General features: G+C 39.6%; 1 protein-coding gene across 1 annotated transcript; it reads right to left on the minus strand.

Annotated features, from left to right (window-relative positions):
• Window positions 1–5,374: 5,374 nt before the first annotated feature.
• Window positions 5,375–22,065, minus strand: si:dkeyp-120h9.1 (uncharacterized protein LOC566469 homolog). Its single transcript, XM_034704378.1, has 12 exons — window positions 21,703–22,065; window positions 16,528–16,909; window positions 16,194–16,369; window positions 15,558–15,700; window positions 13,926–14,051; window positions 12,560–12,704; window positions 12,174–12,297; window positions 10,732–10,835; window positions 10,480–10,576; window positions 10,207–10,356; window positions 8,997–9,180; window positions 5,375–8,148 (listed from the first exon to the last, which is right to left on the minus strand). The coding sequence occupies exons 2-12, from the start codon at window positions 16,654–16,656 to the stop codon at window positions 8,054–8,056; spliced, it is 1,473 nt and encodes a 490-aa protein (XP_034560269.1). The 5' UTR covers window positions 16,657–16,909; window positions 21,703–22,065; the 3' UTR covers window positions 5,375–8,053.
• Between the last annotated feature and the right edge of the window lie 1,036 nt (window positions 22,066–23,101).

Here is a 23,101-nt window from a genome sequence, read left to right on the forward strand (position 1 = left end):
ATATGTGAAATCCTGCTCCAAACTGGGGAAACAATTTGCCTTTTTTCTCAGTTTCCTGGTTTTGTATTCTTACCATCTCAAAGATTACAAAGCAGAACGCCTAAAATTAGGTCAGGAATATATTTTGATATTTATACAGGAAGCAGGGTTAGTAAAAAAAAAAGTTAATGATGATGCAGATGATCCAGAGCAGAGAAACATCTCTGTTTATAGATTTCAATTTAATCTCATGTTTATTTTATCTCATATTTCCAGACTATTTCTCGTTAGCAGATTAATGCTTCCCTCCTCTGCCTAGGAACTACATGTGAATGTGTAATAAGTCTAACTGCTTCCATTAAACAAAACAGGACATGCTCTCTTAAAAGCATCAGTATTTTAAGTCATAACTACTTAGCAGAACAATGGCACCACACAGGGGCGGATCTAAAGGGGTGGCATAGGGTGGCAAGTGCCACCCTAAAACACAGCCTTGCCACCCCAGTTGGAAGGATTTAATTCCAAGAAAAGTTATGCTTCATCGGACACTTACTTGAATTAGCGACTGCAGTGAATTACTGATGGGAAGTTCGGCTCTTTTCAGAGAGCCGGCTCTTTCAACTCCCGAATGGCTCTTAATTTAGGTTGTTTGTAGCCGTATATTTTACTTTAACTTTGCAAAAAATAATGGTTTGTGTTTTGAAAAACCTTTTACGTACAATGTTTTTATGAGAAGCCTTATAATTTCCAAGTTTTGTGCACAAGCAAGCAGAACCAGAACCAAACTCAAGCAAACAGAACCAGAACCAAACTCAAGCAAACAGAACCAGAACCAACTCAATCAACCAGAACCAGAACCAAACTCAAGGAAACAGAACCAAGTCAAGCAAACAGAGCCAGAGCCAAACTACAGCAAACAGAACCAGAATCAAACTACAGCAAACAGAACCAGAACCAACTGAAGCAAACAGAACCAGAACCAAACTCAAGCAAACTGAACCAGAACCAACTCAATCAAGCAGAACCAGAACCAACTCAATCAAACAGAACCAGAACCAAACTCAAGCAAGCAGAACCAGAACCAACTCAAGCAAACATAGTTAGGGTTGGGATTCGGGTTAGGGTTAGGGTTAGGGTAGTGTTATGATTAGGGTTAGTGTTAAGGTTAGGGTTATGATTCGGGTTAGTGTTAAGGTTGTGATTAGGGTTAGGTTTTGGTTTAGTGTTAGAGTTAGGGTTATGATTAGGTTTGATGGTTTACTTTTTTATGTTGAATGAAAAACATAGTGGAGTAACTTTAGATCTTACAGGAATGAAGAGGAAAGACATTAGCAGTTTTTTCTCACCAAAGACAAAGGTGAAAAAAATAAAGTCTGAGCAACTGGGCAAGGTAGATGGAAGAGATGACCAGGGACAAGACCAGGTGGAAGGAGAAGAGGAGGAGCAGAGAAGTGTCAGTGACAACATGGAAGACCAAGGTGATCAGAGACAGGAAGAGATGGAAGAAGAAAAACACAGCGATGAAGAGATGGAAAGGGACAATATTGTCAGAGAGACAAGAAGACAACATACATATTCCAGACAGTGAGAGGGAAAAGACAGTGCCAGAGTCATCACAAATGATCTGCAGTCGAGCTGGTCCACAGGGTATGAAAGTTACAACTAAATAAGAACCACACCTGACATCATTTAACACAGTCTGATCTTTAAACACATAGCAAATCAATAACAGCCAGTGTTTCCCCTACCTATACTGTTCATTACATTTGCGTTTACATCTGAACATTTAAGGAAAAATATTTAAAGTCTTATGTTTTATTTGTATATCTTATACTTCAAACATTTTTTACCCACATCACATATATATGTTTTGTTATTTCTTAAAACTGAATTGTCTGTGAACTAGATTTTTAGGGAGGGGGAGCTGTCCTGTTGAGGGGGCGCCCCGCCCCCTTATCAAAGCAGGAATACACCCTCATTTTATATGTGGACAGATCAACTCAAAAAGACATCCAGAAAACAGAAAAATCATTGAAAAAAAAAATATCAAGCTTTGACCAAAGTATACGTTTTAACGTAATTCAGCACATAGACGTCTGCCATGTTGCCACCACTCAAAAATGTACTGCCCCCCTCTTGCCACCCCATACATATTTTTCCAGATTCGCTGCTGGCACCACCTATACCCCACCCCCCACGTGCTTTAATAACCTCAGCCAATTAGCAGAAAACTGCAAAATGTTAATGTTTCGGAATGTTACTGATGTCAAGGGAAGATATCAAACATTTTCTTTTTCACTCATCGATCTTTACTTTAAACAATCCTCATAAGAGACGCTGACAGGAGAAAAGAGCTTTGCTGAAGAAGGAAGCTTCAGTGTTATAAAGCACCTGCATTTAGACAACAGCAGCCAGTGTGCACTTAGTTTCAGTGGATCCATTCTCCTAATGCACAGCAGTAGTATGCACTTAACACATACATTCCCACTTGTGTGTAAGTGTCCCCTTATGCCTTACAGGCAAATAAAGTGTGCTGTTTGTAAGCAACACCAGGTCCAAATTACAAACCACTAGACCCACTTGGCACAACCACACCAGTGCTTTAATCCGTTCAGGTCACAATCTCATCCAACACAATCAACACAGATGCTGTTTCAATTAAACATTCATTGATCAAGTCTGATCACTGCAGTGTTAACTGAAAGTCTGTGCGTTTAAAGCATGGGATTTCACGATAGAAGGTTCTGCTTTAATGTGCAAGAGCACAGATTCATCATCCATCAGTGGCATTAAGACTAAAAGTGATGACAGAAATTTGTTTCATTCCAAATTCAACATTGAGACATTAATCTTCCTGCGCCCTTTGAAAACCGTGAACTGGGGTGATGTGTGGTTTGAGAAATTGAGACTGATGGGTCCATGTTTTATGATTAATTCTGACAGAAGCTTTTGCAGAGAGATTTTGTCATGAATTCACATGCTGTCTGGTGTATAATCATACTCTAAACTGAAACATTTCCACATTATCTGGCTCAACATCAATCTTATACTGACACCTAGTCCTCGGTGGGGGGTGTAAGTAGTCCCTGTTTGGTGAGATCCACCCACTGAGTCACATTACTAATTCAAAAACACTGAATTCCAAAGAGCAGGCTTTATATTCAGGCATATTTTGAAGAAATAAACAATAGATAACAGTGTCTATTATCCACAGGAGGAGGCACATGAGGAGTCTATAGCAGCAGCAGCAGCAGCAGCACACTGTGTGTAGGAGTCATTAACAACAGTTGGCTTGACAAGACAGGGATGACTTTACTGTGAGCCTCTCAGGTTCACGGCAGCACTTATAAAATTAAATGTTGAAATAACTGCTCTGAAGAAAGTACAAATTATTAGGCCAGAGAAAAGCTACACTTCTGTTGAGCAGACATAACATTTATCAATGCATTTAAACAATTAAAATAGTTGGACTTAATGCACACTTACGGTTGAACTCCCTGCGGCAGACATGAGGCCTCCAGGGTCGCTTTCTTATCCAGTTCAGGCGTCGGGGCAGCTCCATGATGACAAGTTGGTCCCAGTGTGTGTCTGCCACTCACCCATTTGAGAGCAGCACCCCAGTGTTTCTATCCATCCGCAGGACAGATACCCTCCCATCAAGAACCCCCTTAGCAGTGCAGGCGTTTCAATGCTAATAGCTTACCATGTATATAGTCTGTCCTGCACTCTGTAGCAGAGAGCTCTTACAGTGGCTGTTAATGTGCTCTGCTACATCTCCCCTCCGCTGTTTCATCTTTTATGCATGAGTCAGTGGAACCCAACTCCTGGAGTCCTGAGGAGGGAGTTCGGCAGGCCTCCCTCCAGGAACGAGCACCTATCAGCAGGGCAGCATATAAAGCTAAGAGTGCACACCCTGCTGAAATGTGATGCCTCAGCACTGATCCTGCGAGGTGGATCGAGGCCAGTTACCTGAGGAGGCTGGAAGGAAGGTGGTCAGTCAGAGACAGACACATGGACAGCTAAGAAGAGGCCTGCTGGTGTGTGAGTATTAAATGTCTTGAAACAAGGTTTGCTGTTTCTTTTGTTTTAACATAAGATCAAAATATGGTTAACAACTGGTTGTCTTACTTCAAGATATATATTGTTTAAAAATGAGGACAATACAAGGCAAAATAATAATAAATGTTCAAGAATCTAAAAAAGAACATTAGATACACAACCAGGATTATATTTTATATAAAATGCTCATCTGTGAAATCCTGTCTTTTTTCATTTGAGTTTTTATCTGGTTATGAACCAGACTCAAATCAAAAGTGAGGGACTCAGTTGAGAGATTAAATAAAGCAGGATGATTTTTTTCTTTTTTCTAAAAACCATGACTTACACATGAAAAGGACAAAATCAGCGAAGAAAGAAGAGATATTGCTTTGTCCACAGGGGGAGCCAGGATAGACATAACCTGAAGGTTCTCATATGAGCTTTAATTCATTGTAAGAACTCACTGTATGTGTTCAAATTAAACACGATAAACTCACCAGTTTTCACAAGCACTACATATTAAAGGAATATAATTTGTTCATTGATGCACATAAAAGCAAAAAGGTCCCCACTATGTTTCAGCTGATAGTCATCAGTTGGCAACATAGGTGTGATCATGTGTGTGTCCACAGAAAAGCCTGACACACCAAATTTTAACAAATAATTTGAAGGAAATGAAGCCAGACAACCAAAAGTGCTGTAAGGGCAAAATTGTATATGAAAACTGTCAATGGTAAAAAAAAAAGAAAGAATTTTTTAATACTTTGATGTTGTGAATTCCCCTTTCATCTGAAATGATCTGGGCTTTTTAATCGTGTAGACCTGTTTTCACAAGCACTGGATGTTGGAGCACTCGTATCGACCACATTACATTTACAGGAATGCAATTTTTTTAGTCCATGTACATTTCTGTAAAATGGTCCACAATTGGTTCGTTTCAACTGGTCGTCAGTACTCAGTTGGTACTCTAGGAAAGAATGTGTTTCATCAAATCTTCACAATAAATGATCCTTGTGCTAATGTGTGAGATCAATTTATATGATAGCAATGTTATCTACAATTATTTATTACATTACAGTAAAAATGTCCTCATTTGGTTGGTGTACACTGGTAGTCCACAGTTAGTAATTTGAATGCTGTGTCACATACATAATTATTGTACTAGAACAGCACATAGAGTTATTCTTAAGAAGAACTTGCACAAATCCAGAAGAACCAAGAGCTAAACTGTGACAGAAAACCAAGCTTGAGACTGTGACCTCCAGGGGCTGAGTGATGCCAGTCAAAGTTTCACAAGGGCTCTTATATGTTTTTGTTCAGTATTAAAACAGTGGATAACAATCAGAAATCACAGAAATGCACATTGGAAATTGCCTTTATTTGATTAAAACACTGTGAAAAATAATATTTCTCCAAACTCACGTCTGTCCAGAACACGATAAATAAGAACAGTCAACAAAGCCAGCACATTAAAACACAATTCAACAAATAGACATAACAAACAGGACTAGAAACAACACACATTTGGTACCCAACGCTCATTAAACCACAACATTCAAGTTTTTTGAGTATATAATAACTTCACGTTTGATAATACACTGGAAATGTTCAGTTTACTGCAGACATGGTGGTTTTCTTGATAGGCACACATAGCAAAGGGACTAGCTGAAATCAAGACTTAAATCCCAGAGAGACCAACAATTCACGGGTATTCAATTGACTGGTGTTGTGCAAGTGCTTTTGTCAAGGCAGTCAAACATGGTTCAATCCAAAGACTTGATGTTTTAAAGTGACTTGTACAAAAAACATGAAGCTGCTTCATTGGTTTAACTGGTTTTAAAGATTTTCAAAAAGACCTGAAATATATTTTTCAATCCTACAACAAGCCCTGCAGCAAGGTGTAATTTACTTGTGCTCTAGACACTGTACACAAAAGCCACATGCCACAATCTTAAAAATAGACGGGGTTTTTGATAGACAATTCTCACAGAAGGCACATACAAGTTCATTAAGACTACAGTTCCATAAAAACATCAAAGTCAGACTAGTTCTACCTGTGGTTCCACACATTTCAGCTATGGTGGTCTCACCAGAAAACAGACACTTTGCTACAAGCTCAGTGAACTCTGAGCACACAGACAGTCCAGTCTGGAACAGACCTTTTGGTTGTGCACTGAGAATAAATGGTTTTTCAGTTTGTGATAAATTCAAAAGGCAACATTACATTAAATATCATATCTCTGATACGAACTCCACAGATAGGTGTGTGTGTAAAAAAAGGAGATAATAAATATTATCAATAAATGTGCACATTAACATGGTTGATCCTGAGGTTTGGATCTACAATGAGCCCATTCTGAAGAGAACAAGAGTCTAGCAGGTACGTTTGCTTTGTATGGAAACAATCACATTTGTACTTCATTGAAAATGTGATACAGCTAGAGCATTAAATCAGAGAAGAGTTTACACAACCTAGTGTCATGAAAATCAACTAGGTACTTATAATCTTTGCATCCATGTACTTTAGTCAAGTCCTGCACTGAAGCAGTTTAGAGGTACTGGTACTTTAATTGAGTATGTTAAGTCACAACCTTCCCACCAGCTTGTGTAAAAAAGGCTTAAAAAAAAAAACACTCTAATTGTCAATGGACTCTTATATGACAAATATGTAGCTTGTCCTTGGAGGTTCACTGTAGCTACCACTAGGAGGCACCACAAACTACAAATGCCCTGAAGATGCACTGAAGGGAACAAATACTTAGCATGAATCACTGGAACAGAAGCAGCATGAAACATGGTGACTGTTTTCCTGTTCGTATTCCTTTTAGGATTACAGCTTGAAAAGAAAAAAAGACATTCAAAGTCAACTGGCACATCCCATGAAAGCTTATTAAAACTGCAGACATTAAGAGCACATTGTAAATAGTACTTTACTCCTTATCTATACCGTAACTACTGACCCTTTACACCTGTCTGCTTGGTCCTTCAGTCCAGTAATGAATCAGATTAAAGCTTAAAGTATGTGTGTCATGAACTGAAACTTGCCCGTTTTAAGAGATCCAGCGGCAATGTTCCATGCAGTCTATGTTGTAACCCTTACTTCTTAATTTTACTACCTGTAATAAATTAATTAGTTCTAAAATAATCTCCCAAAATCCCTGAAGAGCCTCTACACTCCAACAGTGGAAGGGTCTTGAGCCAGATCCTACCTCTTAAGCTTGTAAATCTTAGGTGTTGTGGACAATCAGATTGAAAAAAATGCTTTTTTTCTATGTTAATTAACTTACGTTTTTCTATTTTATAATTGTATGATCTTAAGGCCTTTGATAGTGTTCAAAGAGGAAGGAAACGCAGGGGTCTGTTTGGCTGACTTGGACCCATCCAGGTACAATCTTTGATGAAAGTCACAAGCTTCAATTTCAAAAGGCTAAAAAGGGCTTTGAATAATCCATGCTCATGTTCAACATATGAACATGAGCTACTGTAACCCAAAGCTTTGACATAAGAACCATGATACAGCACATGTGAGGCACACAATGAACATACACAAACTCCACTTGTGACTCTGAAATAGTGTGCTGCTTGTGACTTAATCCCTGCAGGCATCTTTGTGGAGTCCATTCCTTCTGGATCAGGTAGTTTTTTTTTGCTGCAGTTTCCCCTTAAGGCTTTCTGTCAGCTCATGTGTGTGAGTGAGGTGCAGTGTGTGGGCCAGTGTGGAGCCAAGTGCACAACCACAACTGCATTGTGTAACAGCATGAGAAGGTGCCCAATCCATGCTGATTTAGTCAGTGTAGTGCCATTTGTAGGAGGGTACTCGTGTTTCAATCTTGCTCCTTTATTCATGTTGCTCATGTGTGAGATATGAGGAGGAGTAGAAGCGTGTGGAGCTCATCTCTCCATTGCTCCACTTCAAAAATCAATCAAGCTCCACTCATGTAAATCCTGATTGTCTGGAGCTCTAAGCTTCCTTTGTGTTCAATCCTCCTCTGCCATCTCTCTATAGAGCGCTCCACACAAGTCCTTTGTTGCTCCCTCATTCCATCTTTTCTAGGTCTACGTTGTCCAGGTCGATATCCGGCGAGGCCACACAACACATGCACAGTTTCTGGGTGGAAAGGCAGAGCTTATCTGCAGAGATAAGGGAAGAAAAAAGGGGTTACACTTAAGTGAACGTTTTGGAAAACAAACTTGGCCTTAAACAGATGCTGGTGTTAGCTCAGAACAAACAGCTTCAAGCTAGAAGTTTAAACATCTCAGCATCAAGCAAATAGAAAAAGGAGGAGGTACTTCTGAATGGAAAGGGTTTTAAAAGTGCAGTACAGAATCATTCCCAGTATGTCAGCTAGAGTACACTGAACTTTGAGACAATAATCTGACCATGCAAGCCTTTAAAAACACTAAGAACAAGTGGTTTTAGGCACAGTATGGTGGCAATGCAAGACTGGTAAGCTACTTTCAGGAGTTAATCCTAATAACATCTCACAAACACATTCAGTTACAGCTTGCTGTATGTCCTTGGACTTGGATGAAGTGTTGTTATGTTCTTAGAAACGCTGGCTTATTATGAGAAACATACTTAAAAGTGAGCGTAAGGTAAGTGTGTTGTTTCTCAACAGACAGCAGAGACAAATTACTTTCAACTTTAAAACATGTCTCTAATTACATATCTCTCACAATTATTTGACAGACTGTCAATGTAAGGAATAGCTGCCACTTTTAACCACAATAACTCAAGGTGAAAGTAGTTATCTTTTTCTGCAATAAAGTGTTGTTTCCTCTTGTCTAGATCTTTGCTTGTGTTGTTCTTGTTCTCCTATGTACGTCGCTTTGGATAAAAGCGTCTGCTAAATGACATTGTAACATTGTAACATTATGAGCGTAACCCTTTAAAAGAATGATGTGTTAGTACCCTTGTTTTTTTTACATGTCTGAATTACTCCTATAAGTGTGTGAAGTCAGTTCCTTTCACTTCTTACCAAGCAGTTTGCTGAGGATGGCCGGTCTGGAGCTTGGCGGTAGGTGGATGCAAATGAAGTATACTGGTACACCTGACAGCGCCACACCAATCCCCACCAGAGAGTTGATTGTGTCACTGTAGAGGGGAACCACCACCAGGAATACTGTGCACAGGCAGTAAACAATGGGGAAGAACAGAGACAGCTGCAGAGGAAAGACAGGAGGGGAAGGAAAGAAGAATGGGAGTAGTAATGAGATGAGAAACAAGAGGTAGAATTTAACTTTTTAAAAAATCAAATAAAGAAATACAAATATGATCAAATTAAGTTTAACCATACTCCTGATGATTTGATTGTGGCTCTTAAGAGTCCTTAAGTTGCTCAGCCAGTTTGCAGATACTCATTTTAATGGCAAGAGAATCAAATAAACATCAGGGGCTTTTAACAAAGTCATAACTCATTATCAAAGTCATACACGAGGAGAGACAGGAGGGACTGTTGATGGGTAAACGCACATATGTACTTGAAAGAGCTTCTGTTTGACCCGAGTTCTAAAGGGGAAGAAAGCAGCTTTTTTTTTTTTTACTTCTAACGAGAGTTTATGTCAACCAATGTCATTATCTGAGATCACCTGATCTCAGGGTTAAAGAGAAGTCCAGGTCCGACACCTTTGGTAAAAGAGTAGCCTTGTTAAGCCTGCATATATCTCTGTGACAGGGTGAGGGCAAGGGGGAAAATACACTGAATTGCATTTTGTCATGCATTTGTAGCTTGAAGGCAAGTTATATCTGCCTGAAAATACTTGATGATAGGGTAAAACCACATGTCTACTTCTTTCAGTTAGACTTGCAAACACACTCAAAACCAGTGTGATTTCTTGGTTAAAAACTTGTGTTACAAATCAGAAATTCAGACATCAGTTGTTTTGGACTTTGTCACAGCTGCAAGCAAAGAGACTGGTGACTGATCAAGAACAGAACATAGATAACTGGATTAAAAATAAAAGTCAAGTCTTGCTTATAAACTATGACAACATGACTGACGATAAAAGCAAACAGTGTCTGTTTTAAGTTTCTGAGTTCGAGTGGGTCCTGATTTATTTTGGCAAAACACTATGGCTGACAATTTAATTTCATGTCTCTGCAGGTTTCATACTATTCACATGTGTGCCTGGAAGGCAGAGTCCCTATAGATCATGAACATGCATGTTTAAGCAGTATTAATCTTTTACCTTCACAGGTCTGTGCAGATTTGGAGCTGTAATGCGAAGGTAAATCAGGCTGGCTATTGACAGTCCAATGAACAACCAGTAGTTAAAACTGAAGTAGTTGATCAACTGGAATACATCAGGCACTGAAAGGTAGATCAGAGACATTCCACCCTGAAAAAGAAAAGACCAAAAACACAGACAGAAGAAACATCAGGGGGGCAGGCATCCAGTGGGGAATAAAGAAGGATCAAATATAGAGTTTAATTTTAAAAGCCAGATATGTAGCATACTTACGTTGAAAAGCAGGGCAGGTATGGGGGTGAAACGCTTTATGTGGATCATGCACAGGACGTTAGGTAGGTGCCCTTCTCTTGAACCAACAAAAAACAACCTGCAGGGGATTGATCACAATGTTTGTTCATAGTTCTACTAAAATGTAAGAGTCAAACATTTCAGGGAAAAATAAACGTTTGTGAAAAAACAACGTAAAAAAGCATCAAGAGATAGATAATCAGAGCCGTTTCAGATGTGCTCGTGTTTACGAACCTGGAGGCAGCAATGATGGAGGAGTTGAGACCTCCGTAGCAGGAAATGGCCACAGATAGAGGAATCAGCCAACGACCCCAGCCCAACACCTCGTCTGCAAAAGTCTGAGGAGACATTCAACATTCAACAAGTGTTCCTAACAATAAATATAAGTGAGCGGTAAGCAGTGGCCATGATGTAAAAAAGCCCCAGACTAACTTTGCAAGGACACGCCTTGGAAAGAGATTATTATTTCTATATATTATTATTTAATATTTTTGGGGCATTTTATTTGCCTTAATTGATAACCACTGATACAAATATACATCTGTAAAAACACAAGGTACGTGTTTGGTTTTCTAAATATTGAAATTAAAACGTGGGAACAGATGTGTGCCAAAAATTAATACAACTTCTAAATTATCTGTTTAAATCTACTAATTTGACTTTGTAAACTGCCTCTCCTGTTTCCTGACACTTCACTTGAGGGATCCTACTTTGTCTAAAAGGGTCAGTGTGACCCGTCACTTCTGCCCCTTAGGGCACTGCCAAAATGTGATGATGTCATATCACTCTCTAAGATTTCAGCTGGGAAAGGAAATGCTTTATAGGGAACTTTTTTTGTCATATTTTGCAAGTGCTTTTAAGGCGTCTACACATTGAGGTCAGGTAAGTGAGTCAGTAAGGTGTTAACAAATAAGAATGATGCAGTTTTAATGCTGAAATAATAAATTCAGTAGTTGTAAACCATTAAAGCGCTAACAAAGTACTTTGATAGTTAACTAGCTACTTAAAATTGCTCATGGATTTCAGCTTCTTACATGGGAACAATTCATGGCTTCTTTAGTGCTTCATAACAGTAAACTGAATATTGTTGGGTTGTGGGCAGAAGTAGACATCTAAGGAAATCAACCTGGGTTTTCTGAAACAGTGAAGGACTTTTTCCCCTAAATGATGATGAAAATCAATTGCCTCTGTAAAAGAAAAGAAACGTTTTGGATATGTAAATGCCATTAAGTATGTTGAAGTTAAAATATTTTGAGATTACAATGTTTAAAGACATGATTGGACATCAATACTCTCTTCCAAATCTGACAAATCCATTCATGGAACAAGAGAGCTAATTGTCCTGTCTCTCAGCCTTGTAGGATTAGTGAACCATCTGAATGACTACTCTAAAAAGATTAGCAAATACCATTGTCAACATGCCTGTGTACATCTCTCCCTCATCCAATGCACTAATCACATCATCAACTCCCCCATGTTCCTGTGTGGGGCGCTAACCTCTTTAGCTAAATGATGTTCCTGTCATCGTCTCCACTCCTACAGTCACAGATGACAAAGAGCGAGTAATGAAGCAGACACTAGTTCATGTGGCTGCCAGACAGACAGAGAGATGACAACAGACAACAGGAAGGAGTGATCAAAACCTGCTGCTCCTGTAAGACTGTGCAGAGACTCACCACGGCGACGGCTTCGCTTGTGAGAACTTTGTCTACATCCATAACGACGTAGTAAGCCACGTTGGTCAAGATGTAGATCACTGTGACAATGGGCATGGAGATGGCGATGGACAAAGGCAGATTCCTACAGGGGACATTGAGAGAGTGGTCTTCCTTAGCCTACAGTGAAAGTCTCACATGTACTTCAAATGCACAGAAGACAGCTGACACAGAGTCCATGTGTTGCTGTAATGCATACAATTCATACCTGAAGGGATGACGAGGATGATGGCTTAAACTTATGCAGCACTAGTTTTACCACTTCACAGCAGGTTGTGTTATATTGTTATGCAAAGAGGTGTCATCAGGAATGAAAATGAATCGTTGTGAAACACCACAGCTCGTACCTCTCTGGGTTTTTGATCTCCTCTGTGATGAAGTTGAGTGTGTCCCAGCCGGAGTAGGAATACAGGGCTGAATAAAGGGCCAGGGCCATGTCCCCTGGGTTCAGCTTGGATCCTTTAAATGAGTCCTCAAAGTTCTGGTTGAAGCCTGAACAAAGACAGGGTTGTTACAAAGATACAGTTCATATAGAATTGTTGATTTTTCCTTGCTTTCCTTGTTAGATATTTTATGACAATACAATCTACCCGATACTTGACATAGTACCTGATAGTTGTATTTTGGATATTGACAAAACGAGCAGGCCCTGTATTTAGTATCAATAAAATACAAGAAAACAATCATGACAACCAGAAATGACAAGTCCCAAATGTGACATTATAAAATATAAAAAAACTGTATAAAATGAGAATTTCAAGCATGATTCAAAATGTATGACTATAGTGATCAATAATAATAATGATAATAATCAAATCCAGTGATGAGGCTGATTAAGTGCATGATTTACCATCTAATTCATCTTACGTTGTGTTCTGTTTCAAAGAACACATATTGGTGCCAGAGTTTCACAACCTGGCTATCAGCGTCAGTGTGATTAGCTGCAGTTTTAGACTACGGTAGTGTAACCTCCTCCCACAGCTCCACAGTTATCATATCTTTCATATACTCTTCGTTCTGTCAGTGTATCTCAGTAAACAGGTAACAGATCTAGGTACATTCATTGCATGTATAAGGGAAATGGTATCAACATATTCACACATTTTCAACTCGCTACAAGTTCCTCTGCTGCTTCATCACTGTGTGGTGTCTCCTTTGTCCATGCTGTCACCTCTGTGTAATGTTTATGCAGCCTAGAAAATAGTAGCATTTGTCTTCTCTTTCAAAGACAGTTTTTTGGTTTAAATTGCTAAAAATGGTAAAACCACTAGTCCTTCAAATGAATCAACATCTTTTCAACAAAAAAACATTTCAGTCATTTCATGAAACTGATAACATTGCAATCTGTAAAATACTATCGCATCCCCTCAATTCTAGGCAAAGCCAGAGATGTGATTTTCGAGCCACAAGTGCATAAAGATCCCTGAACTCTGTCGAGACAGATGGCAGTCTAACATGAGACTGTTTCTGCTCGAGGTTGCTGCCTCTTGCCGCTGTAACTTTCTAAATGTTGCAAAGTGCTCTGCTCATGGTGGATTAAGATGAGATAAGACTGAGTCCTAACCTGGGTCTTTGCTAATAATATAACATATAGTACGGTCTAGACCTGCTGTGTTCGTAAAAGCATCTTGAGATAACATCTGTTTTGACTTGGTGCTATAAATAAAGATTGATTGTTCGATTGATTGATGGAGAGTTTCCATGACATCCTACCTTGTCCCAGCTTCACCAGGCCAGTAATGATGATGACTATCAGAGCCAGGACTTTGGCTACAGTGGAGATGACTTGGAGAATAGCACCCCATTTCACTTTCATGCAGTTCACACAAGTCAGCAGACCTGAAGAGAGAGTAATAAAACAGCTGTTAGCTGATAGTTATACCACAGGGATTACACTGGATGATGCCTACAAGTAGAAAAGGAGCACATGTTCTAGAATAACGATCTAAAAACAATTTCTGAAAGACAAAAATCTTGCAACATAAATCATACTTCTTCTCTCTAATGAACTAAATGAAGACAGGATTTGAAATACAAAAATACACTGAACATTTGATATACTGAAACAGCAGAGGGGGTGGGGGCAGGGGTAAATTTATTTATAAACATGGAAAGTCTGGCTTAAACAGTTTACATGTGGACAGAGGACAAACTCTGCTATTCAGTGGTGTCATATATCTGATCTGTTAGTAATTCACAAAAGGATTTCCACCTTTCAAACCAGCATGCGGACTGGTCTGTTGGTCCCGTCTGGTCACACAATTCCCTCCCTGATGGCCAGTTTGCTCCATACACTTTGCAAGCAGGCACAGGTTTTATCTTGACTAAATCAACAGGTGTGTTTTCATTTCAGCTCAGCCCTTCATCTCTCTAGATTACAAAGCTTTGGCACACTAGACTTATGGGGATGTGGGTAACGGTTTCCCATCTCCTCTTAAATCTGCCCCATGTGCCATAAAAACAACGACTACACAAAGCAGCAATGTTTGGGGAACTTGCGAAAGCCTCAAAATGTGTGTACTCTAGCTAAATTGAACATGCTAGTTTAAAGTGTAACCGTACTGCTGACAATAACTACACACAAACTATTCAAACACGACCTCCTTAAATACATTAATAGCTTTCCCTTTCAGCTATTGTGAGAGCTTCTTCTTCACTCTTCCTCAAACAGTCTGCTATTGACTTAACAGGAATAGCTTTGAAGGTTTCCCTGAGCAAACATCAGCAAAATTTAATTTAATAAAACCTTCACAGTGCAGGTTTAAGAGCACAAATGCATTTTCATAACCCTGTGTATAAAAAAACAATAAATTCCCTGATTTGTTTTTATGTTTAACAAAACTTTATCACAGACTGGACTTGATTGGCAGCACAAATAAGCAAGACGATAGAGTAAGACATATATGGTAAATAATCAGGGTTTAAAAACATTATATTCATTGTTTCATTTATCTGGATACCCAAGTTGTCCAAAAAATGTCACCACATAATGACAATTGTTGTTGTCCTTAGTGCTCCTTATACATGTCGATTGCAGAGCAGCCAACAGGTTTAGTAATATAACCACTAAGCAGGTGGTGAAAGCAGAGCCACTTCAGGTTAGAGAAACAAATGAAATGAAACTACTTGTTGTCCTGAGCCAGAGGTTAAACTTACACTCAAAGATCTGTGTCGTCTAGGCTTTCCTCATTACCACCAGTGACTCTCACCATGGATACTGTACATAAACATATAAAATGGCACACGCTCACACGTCTAGTCACCTCTTTCCCCCATAATGTAAACACCAGCATGCGAGTTGAAGTAGGCCATGACTGTGTGTTTAGTACAGAGGGTGAACCTTACATATGATGGCAGCAGCGATGAGGCGGACGGCGTCATAAGGGGCTAAACAGGTGCGGTAGAAAGGCTGGACCAGGTAGTTTGAGAAGGTCAGAGCTATCACTGCCTGACAGGCTGGCTCCACTATCAACAATGACGTCCACAATCTATGACAGAATTGATCATTTTGATGATTAGAAGACATGAATGTAATATTTTTATGAAAATACATCAAAGTATCAGTAACTTATATCAGACTTTATTGCCCCCTTTCACTTTGAAGACGTCTTTCTCAAGTTTTTAATTCAGTTCTGCAAATGTTTCATTGGTAAGATCTCTGATGAGATGCTGAGGGGATTTGGCAGAAGATGTCCTCATTCACGCAAAGACGGAAATACTGAGTGTACAGTCTATTTTTAAATTGTTGTGGTAACACTCAAACTAATGTTACAACCACTCTGACAGATGAACTGAGTGTATCTAAGCATAACAACTTTCAGTGACTAGTAAAGCAGTAAAAAGAACAACAGTGTGCTAAAATTGAAACTCTGCTGGTTAGCCTCAGGTCCTTTATTGGCTACACTGTAAAAACATTATAATTGAAAAAATAACATTAGAATTTGAAAGAAAGATTATCACAGGATTTAAACAACCACATACCTAATGAAAGCTAAAAACCCTCCGAAGGCTTCAAGGATGTAGGAGTAGGAGGCTCCAGATTTTCGGATGGTGGTGCCTAGCTCGGCGTAGCATAATGCTCCAAACACAGAAAATACCCCACCAATGGCCCAGACAACAAGAGACATGCCAAATGAGCCTGTGTACATGAGAACCCCCTGTAGAATCAAACATAAAAGAGGAGAATCAGGTTTCATGTAGTTTGCCGTACTCTAGTGCATTTGAGTGTGTATAATCAAGCATGTGTACACTAGTGAGTCCTGTCATTTCAACAAGAATACAAAGTTTCTGTGGCCAGACAAAGAAAGACTCTCACCTTAGGTGAGACAAAGATGCCAGAGCCTATCATATTTCCTACAATGAGACAGACGCCATGGAGGAGGGAAATCTCTTGCTTCAGCCTCACACCGCTGCCCTGAGACGCTGAGTCTGCCTCAGCAACCATTCTGAAGGATTTACAGCCCTGGGCCTCCACTCAGGGGAGGTATCAGGGGACTGATGTGGAACTCTAATGAGGACAGACTGATTCCTGGCAGCACCAGGCTCTGAGACAGGGTAAAGGGATAAATACTGGTCAAATGAGAAGCAGGGTGGAAAGCACGATGAATGAAAAGGAGGTGGGGGTGTCACTGGAAGGCTAAGAATGTGCAGGTTTCAGGCATTGCGGGTTCCTGGGACTGATCCTCCACTGGAATAATCTGCAAGTAAAAGCAAGAAACAGTGTCACAGGAGCACTTCACACATTTCATTAGCTTCAAGAGGTTTTCTGTGAGCAATAAAGGTATTGGAAATCTCTTCAGAGAACCTAAAAAGGTGCTCAATATGGTACTGATGAGTGAACGGTATATGCAGCGATAGCATGATTAGACTGCCAGATTCTTCTTCACTACTCAAAGCAGACGCCTAAATAGCGAGAATTCCTCTGAGCAAATTACAGAGTGCTAAAGTGATTTACACCTCATAGCTGCCAATAGAACCTGATGTTTTAAAGCAGCAAAGAATTGTGAAGCTATTGAATGATGTAAAATTAGTCAGAACTAGCTAAAAGTCGGCAATGTGTCTCTCTTTAACTCTAGAAATCCTACAGGTAAACGTGAAAAAAGGAACTAAATGACTAATTGAGGCAGTGAATGGAATACATGAACGCCTTTTAAATGTATGACTTGCTTTGCATATGAGAACCAGCAGCACAGGATATGCAATGTGACAGTTTTCAAAAAACCTTGAGGGCTTCTTTCAATCCAATACTTCCAAGCCACTGTTTAGAGTTCAAGGAGTCACAGAAGTTCATCTGAGCACTATGCAGCCCCTCTCTGCTTTCCAAACACAGGTGTGACTGCAGGCAGGAGCAATTTCCACTCAGAGCCAACAGACAGACAAGTGTTACAGAGTCAGGCTTCCAGTGGACAACTCTCAGGAAGTGTTTGCTCTCTGTTTAGTGATTACATTAGTTAGATTACTCACAATTATGCAGCTCAGTATATGTGTTCATTCAATTAAAGCTCAATTTGATTTTACATGGCTGTCAAAGCTGGCTCTCGGGAAACACTGCTACTTATTTCCTGTGGGCTAAACTGAAAAATGTGTTTTGTCACAAACAATCCAAAAGGATGCCAAAGGAGTCAAATCTAACAAGATGACACAAAGCTCTGTTTCACTTTAAATCTCTTCTAGTAAAACCACACGTCCTGCTTCCGCCACTCCCAACCCATGGTGCAGTTCATAAAGACAGCATTCATGAGGTAGCCAATGGGTCCAAATCTAACCACAACTATCAAAACGTGTCCTTCTCAGAGGCAGCTGTGGAAATAAAGTGGAGCAATCTGGACACCGCTCACAGGATCGAACAAACACAGGAGATCCAGACGATTGTATGAGATACAACGCTATAAAAAGACACCTATTTCTCCTATATTGAGAAGAGGAATCAACTGGTAATGATTCTTCATAGTTTAGACTGCAAATGTGTGTCATTTCGTGCTGTTCATCTTGTTGGCGGATATATAATCTATCTAGATAAAGAATAAACAAACATGAGTCACTCGAGGTCTGGGGCATGGATTGTGTTGTATGGAATGTGTTTTTCTCTACCTATGGGTTGTCATTAGCTCTTTAGCTACATTTCTTGAGGAAGCAAGAAGATTAAGATGTAGGTACTATTTGTACTTACAAAGCAGACTGTTTTCTACTGAAAGGGTTCAAACTCAAGAAAATGAATGTACACTAATCAAATGCATTTATATACAGTATGCATCAACCCCCCCGCACACACAGAGTGTATACTCTCAGATACCATCCACCCTCCATGCCCTTTCCTTGTTTGAAACCACAACACAGAAACACTCAGTCTTACTATGTGGGAGTAAACAGAACATGTTCAGTCCCTCAGCTACGATAATCTGTTATACACTAAAATATAACTGAACACGACATGTAATACTAATAGATGACACCAATTTAACATCTTAATACATAACGTGGGATTTGAGAGATGGGACTGTACTGTGTATTCAACCACCTATACTTTGTAGCCTGTGAACCTTCTGCAAATCACTCATTCCTCATGGAGGTAAACCGGCCTGACTGGTTGGCTGAATGTCAAGTCTACTTCACAGTTTAAAAAGTTCCTCAAGTAAACTGGTCATGGGACTGGCTTTAAGATAAAAAAAAAAACAAGTTCTTAGTACAGAACTTTCTGGATGTCTTTGAAAAACTCTTCAGTCTACTATTTGTACATTTGAGTATTCTCATATTCAACATTGTGTTTAGAGTCCCTGCAGTAATGCGTTCAACTCGTTCAACTGAGTGCATCCAATTTGCTAGTAAACCGTCTGAAAAGTCCGAAACATTGATTCACACTGTAGAACCTTTGTGCTTCCCAAACAAGTAAATGCTTTGTGATTGCACAGGTCAGCTATTACTCATTTACAGTAGTCGTGTGATTGGAAAGAAGTCATACATCATTATACAGTCATGCATTAAGGAGTGGACCAGGAAATTAAATACTAGATTGGGGCATTAAAAAAATGAAAGTTATAAACGAGAGGTGGCTGATTGATCTAGAGAGAAACAACTGGCGAACTTGCAGTGTGAGGGGCCGAGTCCTACACAGAGAATACATGCAAAGCTGTTAAGTGAAACTGCAAGATTTAGAGAACTTATGTTGAAGTCAGAGCAGCATAATATATTCTGTTTTCAGTGTCAGCATGCCAATAAACATCGGTCAACCGTCTGTCTGAAGCACTGTAGTAATACAAACATTTGATATAGTCCAACCTGCAGGTGTAAAACAACAGAGAGTGAGGGCCAGGTATAAAACACTTGTACTACAAGATTAGTGTGGAATGTCTTTACCTAACTAGAGGCAGTGTTCTTATTGAACTCAACATCAAACTGGAGGTCAGAACTCTCTTGAAAATGAGACCTTGTTTCTCAATGAGACAACCTGTATAAATAAAGGTTTAAAAATGGTTTAAACCTGAGCCTCCAAACCTAAGAGAATGGATGGACATAAGCTGTAAAAGAAATCTTTGTGATGGTATAAAGGATGACTGCCTCTCCAAGACTTAATGGAGTAACTTCTGATAAAAAAAAAGTGGGGGAATGGAATGATTGGAGGACCCCACCTTCTTGTGACTCTTTGAACAATCGAGAACTTTTAGGTAACATGTGGACTATTTTTAAGTGAAGGTGCACCATCCAGGTGTTCTCTTTATTGGCTTTTTTCATTTCTCTGTATGATGCAAAAAATGATCAAATACACGTATATTAAAGTAAAATTTGATTTAGGCCTATATGCTATGCTTTCACACACAGCCTGTTAAGATTTAACCTTTCAGACGGAAAGACTGCAGAGTTGGCTGACTGTTTAGGAAACAGAAAAGAGACAGGACTGTGTGGTTTCAGAAAAAGTTTTGAAAAAGACCAGCACTTCCTCTATATGGTGTTATTGTTTTGTCTGATGCATTGCTTACAGCCAGGGGTTTTATCATAGACTGTATAAAATATGGACGTAGTTTCCGTGACATCACCCATCTGTTTCTGAAGCGCTGTTTTGGGGAAATCAGCGGTGGTAGCCATATTGCTGCTGTCGAGCATTTGTGACGTAAAGAGGCGGGCTTCAAGCCTCCTAGCCAACAGCTACAGTGTTCCCGCCTGTCAATCAGGTCAGCCTCAAATGATCTATCCAGACTACACTCGTCTTCTGTACCAGGCTGCAAACATGTTTATTTCTACTGTAAAGATCGTCTTCTTTGAATTGGTGTGTATGTGGTTTCCGGTACTTCCGGAGCCAGCCTCAAGCGGATCCTCCATGAACTGCAGTTTTTAGCCCTTACGCATTGGACTCATGATTTCAGACCGGCGGTTGCCGCTTGGTTTTTATATATAATATATCGCACATAGAATATTAAAACTATTGCTTTTCGATGCCTGCTTTGTTTGAAATAATGTGTTCGAGCTTGGCTGTAATCGGCTACGTATTTTTCTTTCAAGGCATGTAATTGCAAAGCACTTTAACTGACCCCCCCTGTTTGAGAAGTGCTCAGTAAATAATGTTATTGTTATAATATAGCCTATTATATGACTAGGACACCCACTTAAGCAGCCCAAACTGTTTACAACATTTGCTTTTTAAGCCAAACTATGATTAGAATCAGACTCCTTTGGCAGTCACTCCAAAAAAAAGCCAATAAGCCTGTGAGGGACAAGCCCAGTGTGCCCCATTAGTCCTGCAATGAAATTACACGAGCATGGTCTGTCTTCTAAAGCCAATATGGCTGCTGGATTTAAGTACCTCTTTTCACTAAAGGCTCAACAGACTTTTCTGAAAAGGAAATGATCACTCACGACCCCATGTGCTGTGTGCATACATTTAAATACCTACGTTCGAGAGATAAAGAAAGGAACATTTAGTACAGTAATCGTCATTGACTTTTCAACTATTCCACAGAGATAAATGTATGACTTGAGTTTATGGTTTCCACTTTTAAAACTTCAAATGCAACAGACAAGAGCGGAGACAGGATGGAGACGTGGACACGACCTACATTGTAGCTCGGCGTTAACTGCACGTGGAAACTTTAACTTTGCAATTACATTAAAACAAGCCGCAGTGTGATTCACAGCTGCTAAAACATCCTCTCATGTTATTCCGCTCTCACATCACCGTTTGCTGTTAATGATTTGCACCAGATGGATTGATAGCCTTGTTAGCACCAGCTTGATACATACTCAGAGGAGGACACTGACCTGAACAGTCCCTATCTTAAACACGCTGACCAGTGGTTATTATGCGGTGTGGAGTCTCCAACTGATATAACATACATGATGCTATTGATGAATATGCCATGTCAGAGGCATTACGCTGCATACAAGTCGGTTTAAATATGACGGTAATTGTTGTACTCGGAATACTCACCGTTTTCCGCGCAGAAGGTTTACGCAAGAGACATTTCCTGTTTCAAATAAGCAAACAAGATAAAATAGTCACCTTTCTCGGGCTTTCTCTCCTCCAGTGGGGCGGGTAGCTTCACATGTGCCGTGTTTCGGGTCTGTGAGACCAACTTTGGCTTGTCTAAAGGCAGTAAACATCTGCGCCTAGCTCCTCCTCATCCTCCTCACCAATTCACAGGGGGGGCAACCGAGGAGGAAGGGAGAGGGTGTCGATAACCGGCAACTAAACAACACGACTGTTTGACAAATACGTCATCTTTTAAACATTAATTAAAATTAAAACGTTCATCTCTCACCAGACGGTAAAATTATGACGCACGCACCAACAGCCTGTAATGTTTCCGGCGGTCGGTAAGCATTAATCAGCATTGCGCGGTGATGCAGGTGTGCTACTGCGTGTGGCACCGGTTAATGAATTCGGAGCAATATGTTTTTTTATTTCAATGTACTTTTGATAAACTGAAATGTATACTAGTCGTACTTATTGTCTGCTTTTATAAGCCACCCTGATCAGGGGCGTCACCAGGAATTCTGGGCCCCCCTGAAAAGATATCTCAGTGGTCCCCATCACCACAGTCAACCCTACAAAATATAACATTGCTGCTATAATACTGGTTTATTTGCATTAAACAAAAATATATGCTTAAAACTATCCTGGTTAACTGACTCAAATCTAAGCTACATATCAATATTATTATTATTATTTTTTTTTTTACAATTTCTCCAAATGTAACTTCACAATATTGACCTTCAGACTGACCACCTCTTTAAACAAGATTATTTGAAGCAAAGTGACTTGTTGAATCGCAACAAGGGGGCATTATTTGGTATACTCTAACTTCATGAAGTAAAATAAAACTCTTAAACCCTACAGTTTACTTTCAATCAGATTCAGCCCCACTTGATGAATGAAAATATGACCATGACAAGCGTTTTTATGCATAGATAGATGTTTAAATAACACTAATAGCCCATTGTATATGTGTTTTTAACTTATTAATCTTGCATCCACATTGATTGATCTGACCCCTCCCCATTTGGGCCCTAGGTAGTCAGTCCCACTTTTCCCCCCACTACGACGCCCCTGACCCTGATACCCAAACTTCTCATAATTCTGTCCAATAACCTTGTATATTGCTACTTTTTGACATATTTTTTTGTACTGGCATCATAATTCATATATATTTTTTTGTATTTTCTTACAATAAGCCATTTGTATTTGACAATATTTCCTCATCATACAACAACTGCAGTTTATACATTTCTACTTCAATATTTAGTCCTAGCATTACTTCAAATCCTATCTTAAACTATGTCTGGTTAATCAGTGACCATTCATGAGGACACACTCTTTAAACTTGTGTATTGTTTTAAATAAACAGCAGCAACAGTTCTGCTTTATCTTGCCTCAACAAACATGATGTGTGATAAGCATC

This window comes from Notolabrus celidotus, chromosome 16 (assembly GCF_009762535.1).
Source record: "Notolabrus celidotus isolate fNotCel1 chromosome 16, fNotCel1.pri, whole genome shotgun sequence".
Lineage (NCBI taxonomy): Eukaryota > Metazoa > Chordata > Actinopteri > Labriformes > Labridae > Notolabrus > Notolabrus celidotus.

Bases quoted from the DNA above. Each gene is read 5' to 3' on its own strand.
- si:dkeyp-120h9.1 (XM_034704378.1), bottom strand. From the start codon at position 16,656: ATGGTTGCTGAGGCAGACTCAGCGTCTCAGGGCAGCGGTGTGAGGCTG. The intron at 12,298-12,559 runs GTACGAGCTGTG...TGTCCCCTGTAG, and splicing joins GAGATCAAAAACCCAGAGAG to GAATCTGCCTTTGTCCATCG. The intron at 10,577-10,731 runs GTTCGTAAACAC...AATCCCCTGCAG, and splicing joins TCCATCATTGCTGCCTCCAG to GTTGTTTTTTGTTGGTTCAA.